Here is an 18,455-nt window from a genome sequence, read left to right as displayed (position 1 = left end):
GACCGCCGTTTAACACAAGGCCAGGGCTGGGTACATATGAGCTGATGAACCGTTGCCTCCGAGACGCGGATTGGTACGGCGTACTACCAGGCGGACATTTTCCAGCCCGCCAGCGTGCCCAGAGCGACTACCGGTACGCTCGCAGGGCGCTCCCAAACCCGGCTCATAAAGTGGTGGTATGAAGTGGTGGCATGCTCACCAAGGAGCTTGACATGAGACGAGAATCTACCAGGCCTTCTACCAAGCCCCAAGACTTTTTCTTTGCTCGCTTATCGATCGGGCAAAAGTATCATTCTCAATGCGTCGCAGCCAAGAGAAATACCGGCCGCAACAAGAGACTTGTCGACAGCAAGCCTGCAGACAGCACTCGATATTAATAACAGAAGACGAGATTGTACCTAATCAGAGCCACACATGCAGCGTGCGTAATATGTGGCCAGATAATGGCAGCACTAGCCACCCTGGCGAGTCAAAACGCTAGCATCGTACGGTGGGTTTCCGGACCAATATTATTAGAGTGGCGACCACAAAGTTTCCAGGTGGCAGACGTGCTCATCCCCGTCCGGAGAGAGAGCTCAGTCTGGTGGCTTGCGCTAGAGCTCATGCGCGAATGGGCCGCATCGATTGGTTCATTTTTCCATCATGACTGCGTAGGTGGTGGCTTTTTTCCCATCGCCTTGGCTGCTGGCAGTGGCAGGTTCCCGTCGTTGAACTTGGCAAGGCTACGCTGGGCGAGTCATTCTCACAGGCGAGCAATAAATACAATGCAGAAAATGCGCGCAAGGGAATAAAGCAATGTAACAAAGAGGAGCAACGGAAATGGGCTGCCTCTCTATTGACCAGGATGGGGCATGTAATGGTACAGCGAAACCAGCAAGGTAACGGGCATGCGCACCCCTTGTTTCAATGAACAAACGGTGATCGCCACATACCTGTTTATTCCTCTGTGGCAGTTGGGTTTGCGTGATTCTTGGCACTTGGGGTGGTACGAGAGCCGCTGTGATAAGCGGCTACTATGTTTGTGTGTTCAACGCGCCGGGAGAGCTGCGTTGAGCTATGCTTCTTCGTGCTAGCAGAACCCGTCTATTTCCTTCTGCAGGTGTCACTTGTTAGCAAAAGATGGTACTGGTAGGAAGAAGAAGCAGAAAAGAAGAAAAGAATGATAGGCACTGCCGTAGTGAGTCGCACGCAGGGCGCTAATGTCTGGAAGCGTCGCAAATAGGCCTCCGAGAGGCTGCTAGCGGCGCCCACACCTCCAACCGACGTGCCTTGTCTCGCATCGCACTGATGCACAAGAGTCAAAGAGGCCAGGAGGTTTAGCTCGATTCCAAGGCCCCAGCTACTCAGCTAGCGGGTGGCGGCGCTGCCGTCGTTGTCGTCGTGTCGTCTTGCCCGCCGCCGGGCAGGGAGGGAGTTGGCGGCGGTGCTCCCTGCTGTGTCGCCCTCAGTGTCGCATCTGCGTGCGCGGTTCCACTTAAGGTTATTTTTCCTGCGCACTTCAGGCTTGCTCCCGTTTGGCTTCGACCAGGCCAGGCTAGCCAGGCCGTCCGTCCATCTCCAGTTTTCGACCCTGCTTGCTTTTCTATTTCCTCTCTTTCTTGACGCTCCTTTCATCATCTTCGTACTTTTTGTTGCACATTTCTCTCTTCCTCTTTTCACCCTCGCCGAAGAATCGCTTTACTTTTTCTCTCTTGCCAAACGCCTCTCCCACCAACTCTCAACTGCTACACGTCATCACTCTCACATCTACATGGACGCGATCGCCGCGCCATCGCCGTACAGGCTCGCTCAGTTGGCCACCGACGCCTACGAGTTGCCCCTCAAGGTCTTTACCGAAGGTGGTGGACAGACGTCCCCCTCGCTCTCCCATCTATGTCTTCTCGTTTTTGAGGCCGTCCTCGAAGTCGTTTGCGTCAGCTTGCCCGGCTACATTATTGCACGACTCGGTCAGTTTGACGCCGATAAGCAAAAGTTTCTCGCCAATCTCAACGTCTCGCTCTTCACACCATGCCTGAGTATGTTCAAATGTGCCCCTCAAGTATCTCCCAATATGGAGCATCCCGCATCTAACATTCCCTAATCCACTAGTCTTCACGAAGCTCGCCTCGCAACTCAGCGCCGAGAAGCTGAGCGATCTCGCCATCATCCCCGCCATCTTCGTTGTCCAGACCCTTGTCTCCTGGACCGTCGCCGTCGTTGTCGCTAAGCTGTTCCGATTCAACCGCCGCGCCTCCAACTTCGTCATTGCCATGGGCGTCTTTGGCAATTCCAACTCGCTGCCCATTTCTCTCGTGCTGTCTTTGTCGCAGACGATAGCCGGCCTCCACTGGGACAGGATCCCTGGCGATAACGACGACGAGGTTGGCGCCCGCGGTATACTCTATCTTCTCATTTTCCAGCAGCTCGGCCAGCTCGTACGGTGGAGCTGGGGATACCACGTACTGTTGGCCCCCAAGGAGCGATATCTCGACTACGATGACGAACGCGCCGAGGAGGGCCAATTTCGTGACGATGTGGCTGAAGCCCCTCTCCTTATCGAAGGCCTCGAGGGCGATACCGAAGATGAGGCCGATAGCAACGACCATTACAACCCTCCAGGCCGTACACCAGTTGGTGGTGCCTCTCGTGCGTCGGTTGACGGATCCTCTGAAGACGAGGGCACGCCCAAGAAGAAGAAGCAAACCAATGGCCACCAGCAGCCAGACTTTGCTGCCATTCCCGACGTTCAAGATGGCGAGCATGAGGAAGAAGAAACGCCCGCGAGTGCCTGGGGCAAAGCTCAACTGGGTATCCGCAAAACTCTTGCACGAATCGGAATCAGCATCAACAATACTCGCCTCCGCATCTACAAGTCGCTTCCCAGCCCTGTCCAGTCCCTTCTCCGCGGCCTCTCATTTGTTGGCGTCAAGATCAACAAGTTTCTCTGGGACTTCATGAACCCTCCCCTGTGGGCCATGTTGATTGCCGTACTCATTGCTTCTGTTCCGACACTGCAGCGCCTCTTCTTCGAAGAAGGCTCCTTTGTCAAGAACAGCGTTACCAGCGCCATCAAGTCTAGCGGTGGCGTAGCTGTGCCCCTCATTCTGGTCGTCCTCGGCGCCAACCTCGCCCGCAACACAATGGCTAACCCCGACAGCATCGACCTAGAGGAAGAGGAAATCGGCACCAAGCTCCTCATTGCATCGCTGCTGAGCCGCATGCTGCTCCCTACCATTATCATGACGCCGATCCTAGCTCTGCTGGCCAAGTATCTCAATGTCAGCATCCTCGATGACCCCATCTTTGTCGTTGTTTGCTTCCTCCTCGTTGGCGCTCCCAGTGCCCTTCAGCTGGCCCAAATCTGCCAGATCAACAACGTATATGAGAAGACCATGGGTCGCCTGCTCTTCCAGAGCTATGTTATCTGGTTCGTAACCGCGCTGCTCCAAGGTCCATGACACATATACTAACATTTGCACAGGATCCTTCCTTCTACTCTCATGCTCGTCATGCTGGCACTCGAGGTCATTCAATGGGCCCGTTTGTAAGCTCTTGACAACGCATTCTGTAGTGTATTAGCGTTTTCTGGCATCATTGTATCGCATTGTTTGTTTGCGTGTGATCTACCTGGGTTGTTTTCACATTCTGGCGTTTCAGGCTGCGGTTGGCGTTTTGCGAGAATAATTCGAGTCTCATAAACGGTTGCTACTTGTGCACAAAAGATACAATTTATAGCCATGTTCTTCAATTCAGTGTGAAATGACCTGTTATCCCTGCGTCATATTTCTGTTTGCCGTTCGTCACGCTGTTGCCCCTGAATCTCCCGACATTCGTCCGTGGAAGTGGTTGAATCGTCTCAGTATGAGCACCGCGTTTTATCCAGAATGAATAAGACATTATCATCGAGAATTGAATTTTCAAAGTGGAGTCCTATTCTTGCCAGTTATTAATCCCAATACAAATAATGAAATTGCGAAATCGTCCTGTGCGCCGTGTACAATGATGTAATAATCCTCGAGGCCAGAATTGCTGCCGTCCTCCCTACTCTAAACGACTCCGTTGACGGCCTGCGTCGGGACCAGCGCCCAGTCGCGCACGTTGCCCTTGAAGTCACTGATGCGCACCGTCTTGATGTCGACAACGATGACGCGCACGTCCTCGCCCGCGACGAAGCGGCTCGTATCGGCCTCACCGTGGGTGGCGGCGGGCGTGAAGAGGGCGCTGCCGTTGGGGTCCTCAAACGTGTTGTTCTCCAGGTGCTGCGCGACGTAAAACTTCTCCTCGTCGGAGCCCGTGGGGGCCAGACGCGCGGCACCTCCTATGGTGGCGCTGATGCTGGACATGGCGGAGCTGTTGAGGTTGAGGAGCAGGGTGGCGAGGCTGGACGGCGGCGCAGGCTCCGGGGAGCCGCCGGATGGGCGTCGGCCGTGCGGGCGGTGGGAGACCCCTGTCGGCAAGAGTTAGGAATATCGGTGAGGGAGACGGGAGGGAGTTGACAAGTTTGACTCACAGTCGTGTACGAGCAGGGAGACATTGGGATTGGCGACAATGTTGGTCGTTTTGCGAGAGGAGGGGTTCGTGGTCATGACGATGACTGGAGCCGACGAGTGCGGCGACGACGGGAGATATGTGTAGTTCATCAGGGATACTTGTGGCACATTGTCGGTGCATGTCGCAAGATGAAGCTATCGCAGAGCCCCAGCATGTGTTAGTTGTGGCGTCGAAGCGTAAGGCGAGTCGGGACAGATTGGGCGTCGCATACAAACCGGGCATTCTCCAGACACTGCACGACCTCTTGGGGCAGTGTGCTGGTGACTTGCTTGTTGGTGTCGCCCTCGGAGGCTTCGTAGTTGAGTGGTATCTTGTCCATGACTCTGGACGGCGGTGTCTTGTGCAAGTTGCGCGCGTGTGGTGGTGGGAGGCGGTGCTGCGGCGGGCCAATGGCAGTTGTACTGAATTGGCTGAGTGAAGCTGAAGAGTCGGGCGGCGGCAGATGGGACGACGACCCCGCTGCCAGCTAAGCCTATCGCGGATGGATAAGCTCTGGCAGAGGTGGATGGGGGGATACCTGGAACAGTGGCTGGCCACCTACCTACCAACTACCTACCTACCTGTGGCTGGTGCTGCGGCGTCTGAAGAAAAAAGTGCCTTGTCGCTTGAACCATTTACGAGTACTTGTCCAGCACCTATGAGGACCCTGAAAACATGAAATAAAATAAATCCTGTCTTATTCAACAGATGCACATAACATGATTGAGTCATAAATATTTGTTCTAGGCCTACCGCGCAGCCCGTCGCATGGCTACATACCTCAGGCACAGTGCTCCTTGGAAAAGATGTCTTACAGGGCCAGTCGCGCTAAAAGCCAGCGCTGCTTCGGCCTAAATGCCCTCAATCCGGGGTAAAATCTAGCGGGTTGCCGGGGCGCGGCACAAGACGGCCCAGCGCATTTCTGGCCCAGCAGCGCTGTTCGGCAGACGTCACACGACCCTGGTGTGCCTGCTGGAAACGGCTACTTTCGGCTCCCCACGGACGGCTTTAGCTGTTGTAGCCTCTCCATTGCTGGTCGCGGACGGCATCTTCGACAGTCTAGACATTTTTCTCCCCTTCCTCACTTTTCTCACCTCCCCCGACCGAGCCATTGCTTGAGATTTCTTTGGGGAATCATAACGTGTGCCTGATCTGGTGGTTTATTTTTTTGTTTCCTAAACCATACCTCTGCGCCTCGTCTTTTCTCTCTCTGTTTACCATCACAAACCTGAGCCATGCGTTCCCTCCGGGCTAATCGGCGTCTCGCGCTGCGGCCCCTCCCTCGATATGCCTCCACGGCCGCCTCCGGCGTCCCCAAGACGACCGCCATCCAGTCTGTCCTGATTGCCAACCGTGGCGAGATTGCCATCCGAATCAACAAGACGGCGGAGCGCATGGGCATCCGCGCCACCACCGTGTACACCGATGTCGACGCCCACTCGTGGCACGCCAACACGGGCTTCCAGTCGCTCGGCCTCGGCCCTGCCAAGGGTTACCTCGACGGCGAGAAGATCATCACCCTGGCCAAGAAGAACGGCATCCAGGCGCTGCACCCCGGTTACGGCTTCCTGTCTGAGAACCCTCAGTTTGCCGAGCGCTGCGAGCAGGAGGGCATCGTCTTCATCGGACCCCCTCCTTCGGCCATGACTGACATGGGTGACAAGGCCCGATCCAAGGAGATCATGAACGCCGCTAATGTTCCCTGCGTGCCCGGCTACCACGGCTCCGATCAGGGCGAGCAGCAGCTTCTGGAGCACGCCAAGAACGTCACCTTCCCGGTGCTGCTGAAGAGTGTCCGTGGTGGTGGTGGCAAGGGTATGCGCATTGTCATGACCGAGGACGAGTTCATGACCCAGCTCCGGAGTGCCCGTGCTGAGGCCAAGGCATCGTTTGGCGAGGGTGGTGAGGTTATGCTGGTCGAAAAGTACATTGTCCGCCCTCGTCACGTCGAGGTCCAGGTCTTTGCCGACAAGCACGGCAACACGGTCGCCCTCGGTGAGCGTGACTGTAGTGTCCAGCGCAGGCACCAAAAGGTGCTCGAAGAATCTCCCGCGCCCGATCTGGACAGTGTTACCCAGCAGGATCTCTGGAACAAGGCCCGCATGGCTGCCTCTGCTGTCGGCTACGTCGGCGCTGGCACTGTCGAATTCATCCTCGACAAGGACAGCGGCAAGTTCTATTTCATGGAGATGAACACCCGTCTGCAGGTCGAGCACCCCGTCACAGAGATGGTTACCGGCGTCGATCTTGTTGAGTGGCAATTCCGCATTGCTGCTGGTGAGAAGCTTCCTCTCGACCAAGCTCAGGTTGAGGAGCAAATGGCACAGCGTGGTGCCGCCATCGAGGCCCGTGTCTACGCCGAGAACCCTGAAAAGGGCTTCATGCCCGACTCTGGCAAGCTTGTCCACGCCGTCCTGGCCGAGAGCCTGAAGGGCGATGAAGATGTCCGTCTGGACTGGGGTTTCGGCTCCGGCAGTGTAGTCTCGGAGGCTTACGATGGTATGATTGCCAAGCTGATCGTCCGTGGTGATACTCGCGAGACTGCCATCGCTAAGCTCGCCGCTGCTCTCCGCAAATTCGAGATTGTCGGCCTCAGCACCAACGTTGAGTTCCTGAAGCGTCTGTGCGAGTCGCCTGCTTTCATCGCGGGTGACGTCGAGACTGGTTTCATTGAGAAGTGGAGAGATGAGCTCTTCAAGCCCAGACACATCAAGGGTGAAGTCTTTGCCCAGGCTGCTCTCGGTGTTCTGAGCTTCCAGGCCAACGAGCCTGGTCCCCATGGCCTTTCTCTGGGCTTTGGCGCTCCTAATGCTACTAGCGAACGCAAGCTTGCTTTCAAGGTCCTTGACGGCTACAGCGCCAACGAGGGCGAGATTGTTGAGGCCAGTGTCGCTCAGACCGGACACGACCTGTACACCGTTTCCATCAGCCGCAAAGGGCAGGAGGCCCCTGAGGTCTTTGCCAATGTCTCCGCCAAGCGCACCACCGAGGAGGCCGTGACTAAGGTCAACTCGCTGTTCTCTCATGAGCGTATCCACTCTACCGTCGTTCCCAAGGAGGACGGCAACGACACCAAAGTGACCATCTTTCAACATGGTATTAAGACTGAGCTGTCTCTTCTGCCCCCCCAGTGGTACGAAAAGGCCCTCGGCCTGAAGGAGATTTCTGCCTCTGTTGCCGCTCCCATGCCCTGCAAGATTCTCAAGAACGAGGTCGAAGAGGGCCAGACTGTCAAGAAGGGTACCCCTCTTGTCGTTATTGAGTCCATGAAGATGGAGACTGTCATCCGCTCTCCTCAGGATGGTGTCATTAAGAAACTTGCCCACAAGGAGGGTGATATTTGCAAGGCTGGCACTATCCTGGTTCTCTTTGAGGAAGAGGCCAAGACGGAAGAGTAAGAGCAACGGAACGATTAAAAAAACTAAACATGTCAAGACTATAAAGCTACGGCGTTTGAGGGCATTCTGCATGTGTGTATATAGGTTTCATTTGGGACGAATTATGTCAAGTTGAATACTGCGCAACGGTTTCTCAGATTTAGAAGAAGAAATGCAAATTATCAACTAGAATTTAAAATGGCTCAAGCCATGCGCCTTTTCCATGTGCCATGGTGACCGAAAACACTGACAGCCTTGCAAGTCAAAGCACTTTATCTTCTCCACGTGACTGCGCGTTGCCTGGGGAGCGTTCCCAGTTGAAGCCGTCGCGTCTCCCGCGACCCACCACAAAATAGTGGCACGCTCTAGGCGACAACGCAAGTGTCCAAAGCCCATTCCCACGACGTCAATGCCGAAGTAAATTACACAAGAGTTTCCCGACATAGTACTACAGAACGCCTTCCCTGTGATGGGGAATTGGCAACGACACAGCCACCATACACGATGGCCGGCCTCGCCGACGTAGGCGGCAACGGTGGTGGCGGTCCGCCACCATCCACCCTCGCTGCGCAGCTCGTCGAGAACATTTCCGCCTCGTCCAAGTCGGCGCGCTCCGACGACAACGCCGAGCTCAAGGGCCTGTTCGCCGTGATACAGCGCGTCAAGGACCAGCCGGAGCTGCTGCGGACGCCGGCGCAGCGCACCGAGCACAACCACATGCTCGTCTACGTCTACTGCCGCGTGGTGCTCGATGCCATCCGCCTCGACGACCCGCTGCTCAACCAGCCGCACGTGCGCGCCGAGGCGCTCAAGGCGTTGAACTTTCTGCGCTTCACCATCAACGAGACGCCGGCGGTGCTTTGCTACGCGTCGGCGACGCACGGCCTGCTGTTCCGCGGCAGCGAGCCCCTTTGGGCCTGGCTGCTGCCGCAGTGGCTGCGCATGCTGGGCCACCCCAAGTGCGCGGAGCTCGAGAGCGCGATTGAGGGCTTCTTGCAGTACCTGCTGCTGACGGTGGCGCGCATGTCAAAGCTGTGGCCCATGATTGGGCCGCTGACGGTGTTTTATCGTGGCTGCTTGACGGGTACGTGATGTTGCCGCAGCAAACGTCTGTACGCATTGGCTAAAATGTTGATAACGATTAGGCCTCATTGAGAAACTCCAATCACCGTCGATCGATATTTCGAAAAAGAACGCACCGATTACTATAGAACTACCGCCGCCGCACGTCCTGGACCAAGTGCTGGGAGGACCGACTACAACGCCATCCGTCTCGCTGACATACCGCATCAAACTCGCTGGCCAAGCACTCTCGCAGGCGCATAGCTTGGCGCGGGTCCTTGCCTATCCTCTGATATGCCAAGACTCTGCGTTTTCGTCGGTTGCGCCCATGTCTGAGACTGGGCCTTGGCTGCTCGATTCGTGGCTGGACCTATGGTCGGCGCAAAAGCGACTCCAAGGCAATGAGAAGAAGTCGCCCTTGCCGCTGATCAACATGGCGGTAGATGTGGCCAAGGCAGCCAAAGGTGACCACGCAGTTGCGATGACTACGAAGAACAAGGCCTGCACGACGCTGGTTTTGCTGTGCAGTGAAATGGTGTCTGCGCCGGAAGAACTGGCCGACTCGGACGGTGCGGGGGATGAGGCCAGGGCTAGCTATTGTCTTGCGCTGGTTACTATTGCTCAAGCGGCGCTGCAGTCGCCAACAATCGGTCGCCTGGCGGCGTCAAAACTGGTCAATGAGCTTTCTTTATTGCCGGCGCAGTATCCTGCGCTCGGAGAAGAAAGCGACGTCTGGGTAAGAAAACATGCGTTGCTCTGGTGGGATGAAAGTAATTCTGACAAATGACAGAGATGTGCTCTTCTTCTGCGCGAAGTAGTCAACCTGGAGCCGCTTCAGACGCTGCCATCCTCAATACATCCATCGCTATTTCAGCACGCAGAATTAAGGCGCTCTGTCGAAAGCATGCGTCTATCACATGAACAGCCGAATGGACAATCCAACGCAACAAAAAGACGAAAATTGAATGAGCCATCTGAGGAGAGCACTACTTCGCAGGCAGTAGATAGTCTATTCGCCGCTCTGGAACTGGATGCACCTACCAATGAGGAAGAACTTGATTCGCCTCGTATCTTGCAAGTGTTCCCTAATCAATCAATCAATCGTATCATTCACTAATATTTGATAGAGATGCGTTGGACACGTTGAATGATGCCACAAGATGCCTAGCTATTGACATGATGTCAAAGTTGTGCTGCGTTGTTGATAATCAGCTTTGTGACGTCGGAGAAAGACAGTGTGCCATTTGTTCTGGCAAAGCTTCAACCCAAAACGGGATAGAGGTGCATCGTATCAAAACTAGCATCCGGTCCACGTTTGCTGAATTGATCCGCCAAACGAGTTTTCTAGAATCCCGCCGACCACGAGTCGCTGCCATGCTTGCTTTGCGCCGGATTGTTCTCCACTGTGAGGACTCTACTTTTTTGAACTTGGAAACCTCTACCTTAGGCCAGTGGTGTCTGCAATCGCTGAATAGCTCAATCCGAGAACTGCGCATTGCAGCAGGCAGAGTGCTCGTTACCTTTGTGCCGCCCAAGGCAACGCTTTCTATCGATGACGGCTTGCTTTCGAGAAACCGTAAAAACACAATTGCCCTGTTACGTTCAGTATCGGACAATGACCAAACGCATCTTATTGAATCTCGGATCATGGTCTGGGGCCAGCTTGGCAGAGTGATGCCAGAGAATGAGCTCAATCTCGTACTGATTAAACTTCTGGAGTATCTCGGCAGCAGCAACAGTTTTGAGGCTGCTGTCGCTTTTAACGAACTTTTGAACCTGGCCGAATCGCGCAGCACTACGCCACGCCGCCTGCTCGAACCTTACTGGAAAAGCCTGGCTTACATGGCGACCAAAGACATGGTTCACAGACCACAACGGAGCAGAGCGATAGCAGAGCTCCTCCAAATATCTGTGAATGAACTGTTGCTGCTCATTCAAACGCATGCACTTCCCTGGCTGGTCTTGGACAAGCGCACAGAAGTAATTCAGAAGTTTGCCGAAGCACGGCGAGAAAACATGGCTTGGCAGCCGCTGATGGACAATGCGAATTTGGCGGCCATCCTATCGCTTCTCATGATTCAAGAAACCGACAACATCGAGAGCTTTGTCAGGTCTCGTCTGAATGACGTTGGACTCCATTTACATGACCGGCCAATTGTCGAGCTGCTACAGATTGAACCTGTTTTGATTGCGATTGAGCTCTTGAAAGCCGCCGGACAAGCAGATGGTGCAAGAAAACAAACCATTACCGAAGCTCTTCGGTGGATGGCAACCAGCATCTTGAGTGCAAGCCCTGATACAAAGAAGATCAAGAAAGGGAACATGATTGGAAAATTTCTGCAGTCGCATATTCTAGGCCTGATGGCTCGCCTGACAGATGTCATCAATGATCCGGCAATGATGCATCCCGGTGAGATGGAGCAGCGCAACTGCATTCGAGCCTTGGAAGAAATGATCAATCTCTGTCAATCGCATGCGCGCATTGCTCGGCCGCAAATATCCGCCTGTCTCCTCGCAGCACTGGCGCAAGAACCGCTCAGAGACATTTCACTATCTTGCTGGGCCTCCATGTTGATGAACTTTGAGGAGGAGGATGTCGAGGCGCTTCTGGAGACAACATTCTTCATTGTAAAGCACTACTGGCCAAACTTCAGCGCCTTCTCGACCGAGACTGCCAGTAATATTGTATCATTTCTGCTGGACCATCACGGAGCCATCGTTGAGAACAACATTAGCAGCTTGCCCTCTTTTGAGGGAATCGCTGCCTTGTCCAAGTTGGAGGCGAAGCTGCGAGCTCTTCGACCTAAATTGCTCCCAGAAGAGCTGCTCCCCATTTTTGCCACAAGACTTCGCCATGAAAATTCGGGTGTTGTGCAGCAAGCTCTGAACGAGCTTGTGCCGTATCTTCGGGCAAACCAGAGCGCTCTCTTCACCTCCAACGTTTCGCAGACTGATAGCGTTGTAACAACCCTAATGCGCGCCTTGCTAGATTGCACTTGCAGGTACAACAATCTCCATGGAAGCATCAGCCGCCTGTGCGTCGAGTCCATGGGCTTGATCGGTTGCTTGGACTCGAACCAAGTTGAAACGGTCCGCGAACAGCGGTCTATCGTCATCTTGGACAACTTTGAAAGCTTCCAGGAGACTACCGATTTCGCACTCTTTCTCTTGGAAGAGATTCTGGTGCCAGCGTTTCTTTCTGCTACGGACACTCGCCTCCAAGGATTTCTGTGTTTTGCTATGCAGGAGCTTCTCGACAGGTTCGAGATCAAAGCCTCTATTGCGATGCAAAATACTGGTGGTGTCGCAGGGAATGATATTTACCGAAAATGGATCGCTCTGCCAGAGAATGTGCGCGAAGTTGTCACGCCGTTCCTCACCTCCAAGTACATGGTCGCTCCCATGTTGCCCGTCAAGGTGGAATATCCAATCTTCAATCCCGCGAAGCCCTACGGCAACTGGCTTCGCTCATTTGTCATTGAGCTCCTGCGCAACGGGCAGCATCCCCATGCCGATATGCTTTTCGAACCCTTATCGCGCGTAATTCGAGTCAAAGACTTATCGACGGCTGAATTCTTGCTGCCATATCTTGTGCTCCATGTTCTTCTTGGATCGAAAAGCACGAATCAAGACAAAGATCAGATTCTCCATGAGCTCACGAGCATTCTCGAGTACAGTCCATCAGAAGATGCTTCGTATGCTGAAAAGGAAGAATTCAAGCGCTACTGTCATGTGAGTCAAGCCAGGCTCAACCCGATTGATGCTTACTGACGTTTTTGCAGGCTGTGTTCCGGGTCCTTGACTACGCCATGCGCTGGGTGCATGGCAAGAAGTCTTCGGGCAAACTGTCGTCAGAGAAAAAAGAGCAAATCGCCAATATTCAGGGCATTCTGGACAGCATTCCGGCTGAACTCATCTCGCAGCGTGCAACTGACTGTAACGAGTATGCGCGCGCCTTATTCCATTTGGAGCAGCACGTCCAGAAAATGGAGCAGCAGAAGCGAGAGCCTGGCGATCGCGACCGTATGCTAGAGCGACTGCAAGATATCTATGCCAATATAGATGAACCGGATGGCTTGGCAGGAATATCTGCACATCTTCATGCCCTGGACATCAACCAGCAAATACTGGGCCACAAGAAAGCAGGCCGATGGACGGCGGCGCAGACGTGGTATGAGATTCAGTTGGCGGAAAAACCTGACAATATCGACGTGCAGGTCGAGCTGCTGAGCTGCCTTCAACAAGCTGGTCAATATGACGTGCTTCTTAAGAACGTTGAGTCAATGTTTACTGATTCGCCAAGCGATACGAAAATTATGCCGTACGCTGTCGAAGCAGCTTGGGTCACTGGCCGCTGGGAAAGCCTTGGAAAGTTCATCGAACGGTTCCAAGGCGATTTGACCCAGGACTTCAACATGTCCCTTGCATCAGTCTTTTCGTCTCTTTACAAGAAAACAGATCACGCGAACCTGGCTCGGACAGTGCAAGGGATGCGGGAAAAGATTTCTACGTCAATGACTACGTCTGCAACCTCGTCGCTGCAAGCAGCTCACGATTCTCTGCTGAAGTGCCACGTTCTTGCTGATCTAGAAGTCATCATCAATCTGAAATCTGATAGAGAAGATGATCGGAAACAGGCTCTCACTTTGCTGGACAATCGTCTAGATATCATAGGAGCCTACTTCTATGATAAGCAGTACATTCTTGGGATTCGAAGAGCCGCAATGGAGCTCATGCGACCAAAGTTCTCCGATCTTGACATTTCCGCTCTTTGGCTCACCAGTGCTCGCTTAGCCAGAAAGACGGACGCTACTCACCAGTCATTCAACGCTGTTCTCCGGGCCTCGCAATTAGGAGACGACTCGTCAACGATCGAAAACGCAAAACTTCTTTGGAAAGACTCTCATCGTCGGCAGGCAATTCAGATGCTCCAAGGCGCCATTGAGCGCAACCGTTTCATGACGCAGACTGGGGCTTCCATCACGGCAAGCTCTAGTAAACTCAGCCCGCAGCAGAAACTCTTAACAGCGCGCGCACAGTTGCTTCTGGCAAAGTGGCTTGATACCTCTGGACAGACGCACGCAGTAGCACTGCGTGAAAAGTATCAACAACCACCAAAGACTCACTCAATGTGGGAAAAGGGCCACTATTACCTTGGCCGCCATTACAAGAAGATCCTAGAGTCTGAGAAGCCCCTCAAGGTTGATGACCAGAGCGACAACTATGTCACGGGAGAGATTGCAAGACTGGTAATTGAAAACTACCTCAGGTCTCTCAATTTTGGAACCAAATATCTTTACCAGACGCTACCAAGAATCTTGACGCTATGGCTTGATCTAGGTGCCCAGCTTGACAGAGCTCCCGAAGGAAAGGCGTCACTGTCGCGCGAACTTCACAAACGCCGTGTAGAACAGCTGAACTTGCTGCACGCCTTTCTCGACAAGTACATCAAGAGGCTGCCAGCCTACATCTTCTACTCGGCCCTACCGCAGATTGTCGCTCGCATCGCTCATCACAATGTCAACGTCTTTGAGCGACTCACGCACATCATCATCAAAGTCGTCCAAAGCTACCCGCAGCAGGCGCTATGGAGCGTCATCGGCGTCATGACTACGAAGCAGGCAGGAGAGCGACGAACGCGAGGGACGCAGATATTGCAGACGCTGCGAGGCACATCTCGAAAAGTGGAAGGCTCAACCTATGATCTCAAGCAGCTTCTGCGCTATGCAGAAAAGCTCGCCGAACAGCTACTTTTCGCGTGCACCAATGGTGATTTTCACGGCAACAAGACGGTGCATGCCAGCCTCTCGCGAGACTTGCGATTCAATCACAAGTGCACCCCTTGTCCTCTTGTCGTTCCGGTAGAAGGCACACTGACTGCCGCGCTGCCCACTGCTTCGGAGTATTACAAGAATCACAGACCGTTCTCGCGCGATGTTGTTACGATTGACTGCTTCTTGGACGATGTTCTGGTGCTGAGCTCGCTCGCGAAGCCGCGTCGACTCACGGCTCGTGGCAGCGATGGGAAGATTTACATGCTGCTCATCAAACCCAAGGACGACTTGAGAACCGATCAGCGGCTGATGGAGTTCAACAGCATGATCAACCGGTCGCTGAAGCGAGACGCCGAGTCGAGTCGGAGACAGCTGTATATCCGGACCTATGCCGTCGTGCCTCTGAATGAAGAATGTGGAATCATTGAATGGGTGCCCGGCATCAAGACGATGCGTGACACGCTGCTCACGCTATACTCCTCGCAAAAAATCCACCCGGATTATATGGCGCTGAAGCAACTCATGGACGAAGCATCGTCCTCGGAAAGCAAGATACGAATCTTTACGGATGACGTGCTGGGCCGATTCCCGCCTCTGTTGCCACTCTGGTTCATCCAGCAGTTCCCAAACCCATCCGCGTGGTTCGCGGCAAGGCTTCGGTATACACGCTCCTGCGCCGTCATGTCCATGGTTGGCACCATCCTAGGTCTTGGCGACCGGCATGGCGAAAATGTCAATCTGGAAGAGGGCAACGGCGGAATTTTCCACGTGGACTTTAACTGCCTATTCGACAAGGGCTTGACGTTTGCCAAGCCGGAACGAGTGCCGTTCCGGCTAACGCACAACATGGTAGCCGCCATGGGCATATACGGCTACGAAGGGCCGTTTCGCAAGTCGTCCGAGCTCACGCTAAGCATCTTGCGACAGCAAGAAGAGACGCTCATGACGATTTTGGAGTCGTTTATTTATGATCCGACGCTGGATCTGCAAAAGGAGAAGAGGTCTAGGAAGAGCGATGCGGCAGTGAAGTTGCAGCCGCAGAGCGTGGTGGATAGTATTAAGAGAAAGGTCAAGGGTCTGCTTCCGAATGAAAGCATTCCGTTGTCTGTGGAGGGTCAAGTGGAGGAGCTCATTAAACAAGCTGTCGATCCGAGAAATTTGACGGCCATGTATATTGGATGGTGTCCATTTCTGTGAGAACAAGACGAATGAATATTCGTGTATATTACTAGTGTGTATTTTGTTTCTGAGGCGTATCTTGGGAATACATAGTACATTGGGTGGCGTTTAAAACATCAAAACTTTATCTGTCAATTATCCGACTCTTTGTCAAATCAATCTTGTTGTGCTGTCATGGGGTATCGTGTAATTCCTTTTCCAACTCCTGATTTCGTAAATTTTATGCACGGGTGAGTTTGCAGTTGACACCGCCCTTGATGGAAAGAGTGAGGGCAATGAGCTCTGTCCACGGTGCGTTGTCGGCCGTCACCACTGACGCAAACTCCTGCGCCATGCGAACCATGACATATGCGGCCTCTGTCAGCGCATATTGCTGACCGAGGCAGATGCGCGGGCCGCCGCCAAAGGGAACATAGTCCTGTTTTGCAAAAGAAATATGGTTAGCTTGGCTGCCTCTGGAGCTACAGATATGGAACCATGCTACATACCCATCCATGGCGCTGGGTCGCCCAACGCTCGGGGCGAAACTTGGAGGCGTCCGCCCCGTAAAGGTCTTTGCGGCGGTGCATGGTCCACGCAGAGTAGACGACGCCGCAGCCCGCGGGCACGAAGATGGGCGAGGTGCCGTTGGGGCCACCGCCCGTCGGCAGGATGGTGTCGCGAACGGCTCTTCTGCCGTTCTGGAACACAGGAGGATACAGGCGAAGAGCTAGATTACCTCGTGTCAGTGGGAAGCAAGCTGATCCCTTCGCAAAGTTGGTAGCTTACTCTCGTTGATGATGTACTTGGCGTATTTCAGATTGCGCAGCTGCTCGTAGCTTGGCGGCTGGCTGTCCAAGTCCTGGATCTCGTTGCGCAGCTTGCGCCAGATGTCGGGCCTGCGCGACAGCACGTGAAACACGCTGCTGAATAGGCTCGCCGTGGTGTCGCGACCCGCGGCCATCATGCTGAGGAGCTCGTCGCAGATGTGCTCCCTGTCGTCCATGGTCTTGGCGACCTCCTTGAGGAAGTAGTAGCGCTGTGGCTGCTCGTCGCTGCTGCCGTCCTGATCCTTGTCGTCGTCGAGCCCGCCCGACTTCATCTTTGCGCGCAGCGCCATGGCCTCGTCGACAAAAGTCCCAACGTAGTCGCGGCATATCCGGCGCGACTCGTCCTCGCGCGGGTCCTGGCGGTAGAAGCGGTTGAGCGGGCCACGGCGCATTTTTTGCGTAATGTTGAAAAGGGAAAAGGTGAAAGCCTCACCAAACGCTTGGTCGCGGGCCGAGGGCCGCACGAGGGTGTTTGTCGAGTGGCCAAAGAGAAACTCGCTCGCCGAGTCGAGCGTGAAGCGCAAAAAGTACTCCTGCAGGTCCACGACGGCAGCCGCGTCTCGGGGTAGGACCTTGAAGAGCTCCTGGACGTGGCGCTCCAGCATGGCGAGGTCGGCGACCTGCTCCTTGGCAAAGTTGGGCCGGAGGCGCGCGCGCGCGTGCGTCCACTCGTCGCCCTCAATGACAAAGATGCCGCGGCCGAGGAGGCCACCGAGAATGGCCTTGCGCGCCGCGATGGAGTAGTCCTTCCAGCGGGTGGCGAGCAGGGCCTTGACGTTTTCGGGCTCGGCCGTGTGAACTGTCTGTCGGCCCTGGATCCAGGTGTAGTACGTGTGCGCGCCGAGATCGTGGTAGCGCTGCGCCGAGGCGCTGGTGAAGGCGCTGTCGCGCGCGGCGGCCATGTTGGCGAGCAGCGCGTCCAGGCCGAAGATGGGGTCCTTGTGCGGGTACGCGGGCGGGCGCTCGCAGTTGTTGAGCGCGTAGGCCCGGCTGAGCGTGAGATAGGCGGTCAGGTACCGGAAGACGCGGTAGCCGAGGATGACGAGTACGGAGAGGAGGGCGACGTCGCGGAGGGGATGCTCGCCGAGATGGGCAGCGGCGGACTCGAGGTGTCCTGCAGCCATGGCAGCAAGGCGTTACACGGTGATGGGAATGGGTTTGGAGGAAGGTGGATGATGTGGAGGATGAAGACGGGTAAAAGACGAACTAAGATCGACGTAGATCGAGGGAACTAGTGTTAGTCGCAACGGCGTGACAGGGACAAACAAAGCCGTCTAATACTCTCCCTAGTCAATCAAGAACAACCAAAGAAGAACACCGCCGGTATTTATACAAATGAACTCCGCGCCCTTGCTGAATGCTTCGCATCCTGGCGGGGCAGCACGGAGCCGGCGCAGATCAGTTAATCGGTCTTCCCCCATCGAATCGCGCAGATGCAGGCGCCACAATGATTAATTAGTGACGTTCGGTAGTGAATAAGCCGGCTCGCGATTGGGCCTCGACTGCAGCAGGGATGACGTGGTGGATGAAGCACCGGGAAACTAGTTGTACGGGCCCGGTCGCGGGGAACTTGTCCGACCCGCGGTCGGATAGCAAATGAACTGTCTCGAATCTAGAATCGGGCGTCCTTTCTGCCTACGAGACCGATTTCGAGTCCGAAAGAGTCCTCGGGCTTCTTGGGCCTGAGCCTACACCGCAGCTGCTCATATCATTTGCAACAAAGTTGAGGTCGGCGCTGGCAGATA

The 18,455-nt window shown here is 54.6% G+C and overlaps 5 protein-coding genes across 5 annotated transcripts; 3 read left to right on the top strand and 2 right to left on the bottom strand.

Annotated features, from left to right (window-relative positions):
* Positions 1-1,750: 1,750 nt before the first annotated feature.
* LMH87_002172 (uncharacterized protein) lies at positions 1,751-3,527 on the top strand (the record flags this gene model as incomplete). Its single annotated transcript, XM_056193581.1, has 3 exons — positions 1,751-2,015; positions 2,089-3,406; positions 3,461-3,527. 3 exons carry the CDS (start codon positions 1,751-1,753, stop codon positions 3,525-3,527), a joined length of 1,650 nt encoding a protein of 549 aa, XP_056050605.1.
* A 498-nt stretch (positions 3,528-4,025) lies between these two features.
* Positions 4,026-4,849, bottom strand: LMH87_002171 (uncharacterized protein; the record flags this gene model as incomplete). The annotated part of the gene is made up of 3 exons (XM_056193580.1): positions 4,026-4,426; positions 4,490-4,664; positions 4,742-4,849. 3 exons carry the CDS (start codon positions 4,847-4,849, stop codon positions 4,026-4,028), a joined length of 684 nt encoding a protein of 227 aa, XP_056050604.1.
* An 895-nt stretch (positions 4,850-5,744) lies between these two features.
* On the top strand, positions 5,745-7,907 carry LMH87_002170 (uncharacterized protein; the record flags this gene model as incomplete). Its single annotated transcript, XM_056193579.1, has 1 exon — positions 5,745-7,907. One exon carries the CDS (start codon positions 5,745-5,747, stop codon positions 7,905-7,907), a length of 2,163 nt encoding a protein of 720 aa, XP_056050603.1.
* A 483-nt stretch (positions 7,908-8,390) lies between these two features.
* Positions 8,391-15,919, top strand: LMH87_002169 (uncharacterized protein; the record flags this gene model as incomplete). Its single annotated transcript, XM_056193578.1, has 5 exons — positions 8,391-8,970; positions 9,032-9,684; positions 9,739-10,022; positions 10,076-12,680; positions 12,731-15,919. The coding sequence occupies 5 exons, from the start codon at positions 8,391-8,393 to the stop codon at positions 15,917-15,919; spliced, it is 7,311 nt and encodes a 2,436-aa protein (XP_056050602.1).
* Positions 15,920-16,121: 202 nt separating this feature from the next.
* Positions 16,122-17,834, bottom strand: LMH87_002168 (uncharacterized protein; the record flags this gene model as incomplete). Its single annotated transcript, XM_056193577.1, has 3 exons — positions 16,122-16,319; positions 16,390-16,610; positions 16,670-17,834. 3 exons carry the CDS (start codon positions 17,832-17,834, stop codon positions 16,122-16,124), a joined length of 1,584 nt encoding a protein of 527 aa, XP_056050601.1.
* Positions 17,835-18,455: the final 621 nt, after the last annotated feature.

This window comes from Akanthomyces muscarius, chromosome 3 (genome assembly GCF_028009165.1).
Source record: "Akanthomyces muscarius strain Ve6 chromosome 3, whole genome shotgun sequence".
Classification (NCBI taxonomy): Eukaryota; Fungi; Ascomycota; class Sordariomycetes; order Hypocreales; family Cordycipitaceae; genus Akanthomyces; species Akanthomyces muscarius.
Note: the sequence above shows the minus strand (reverse complement) of the source record. Positions and strands in the feature narration are given on the sequence as shown.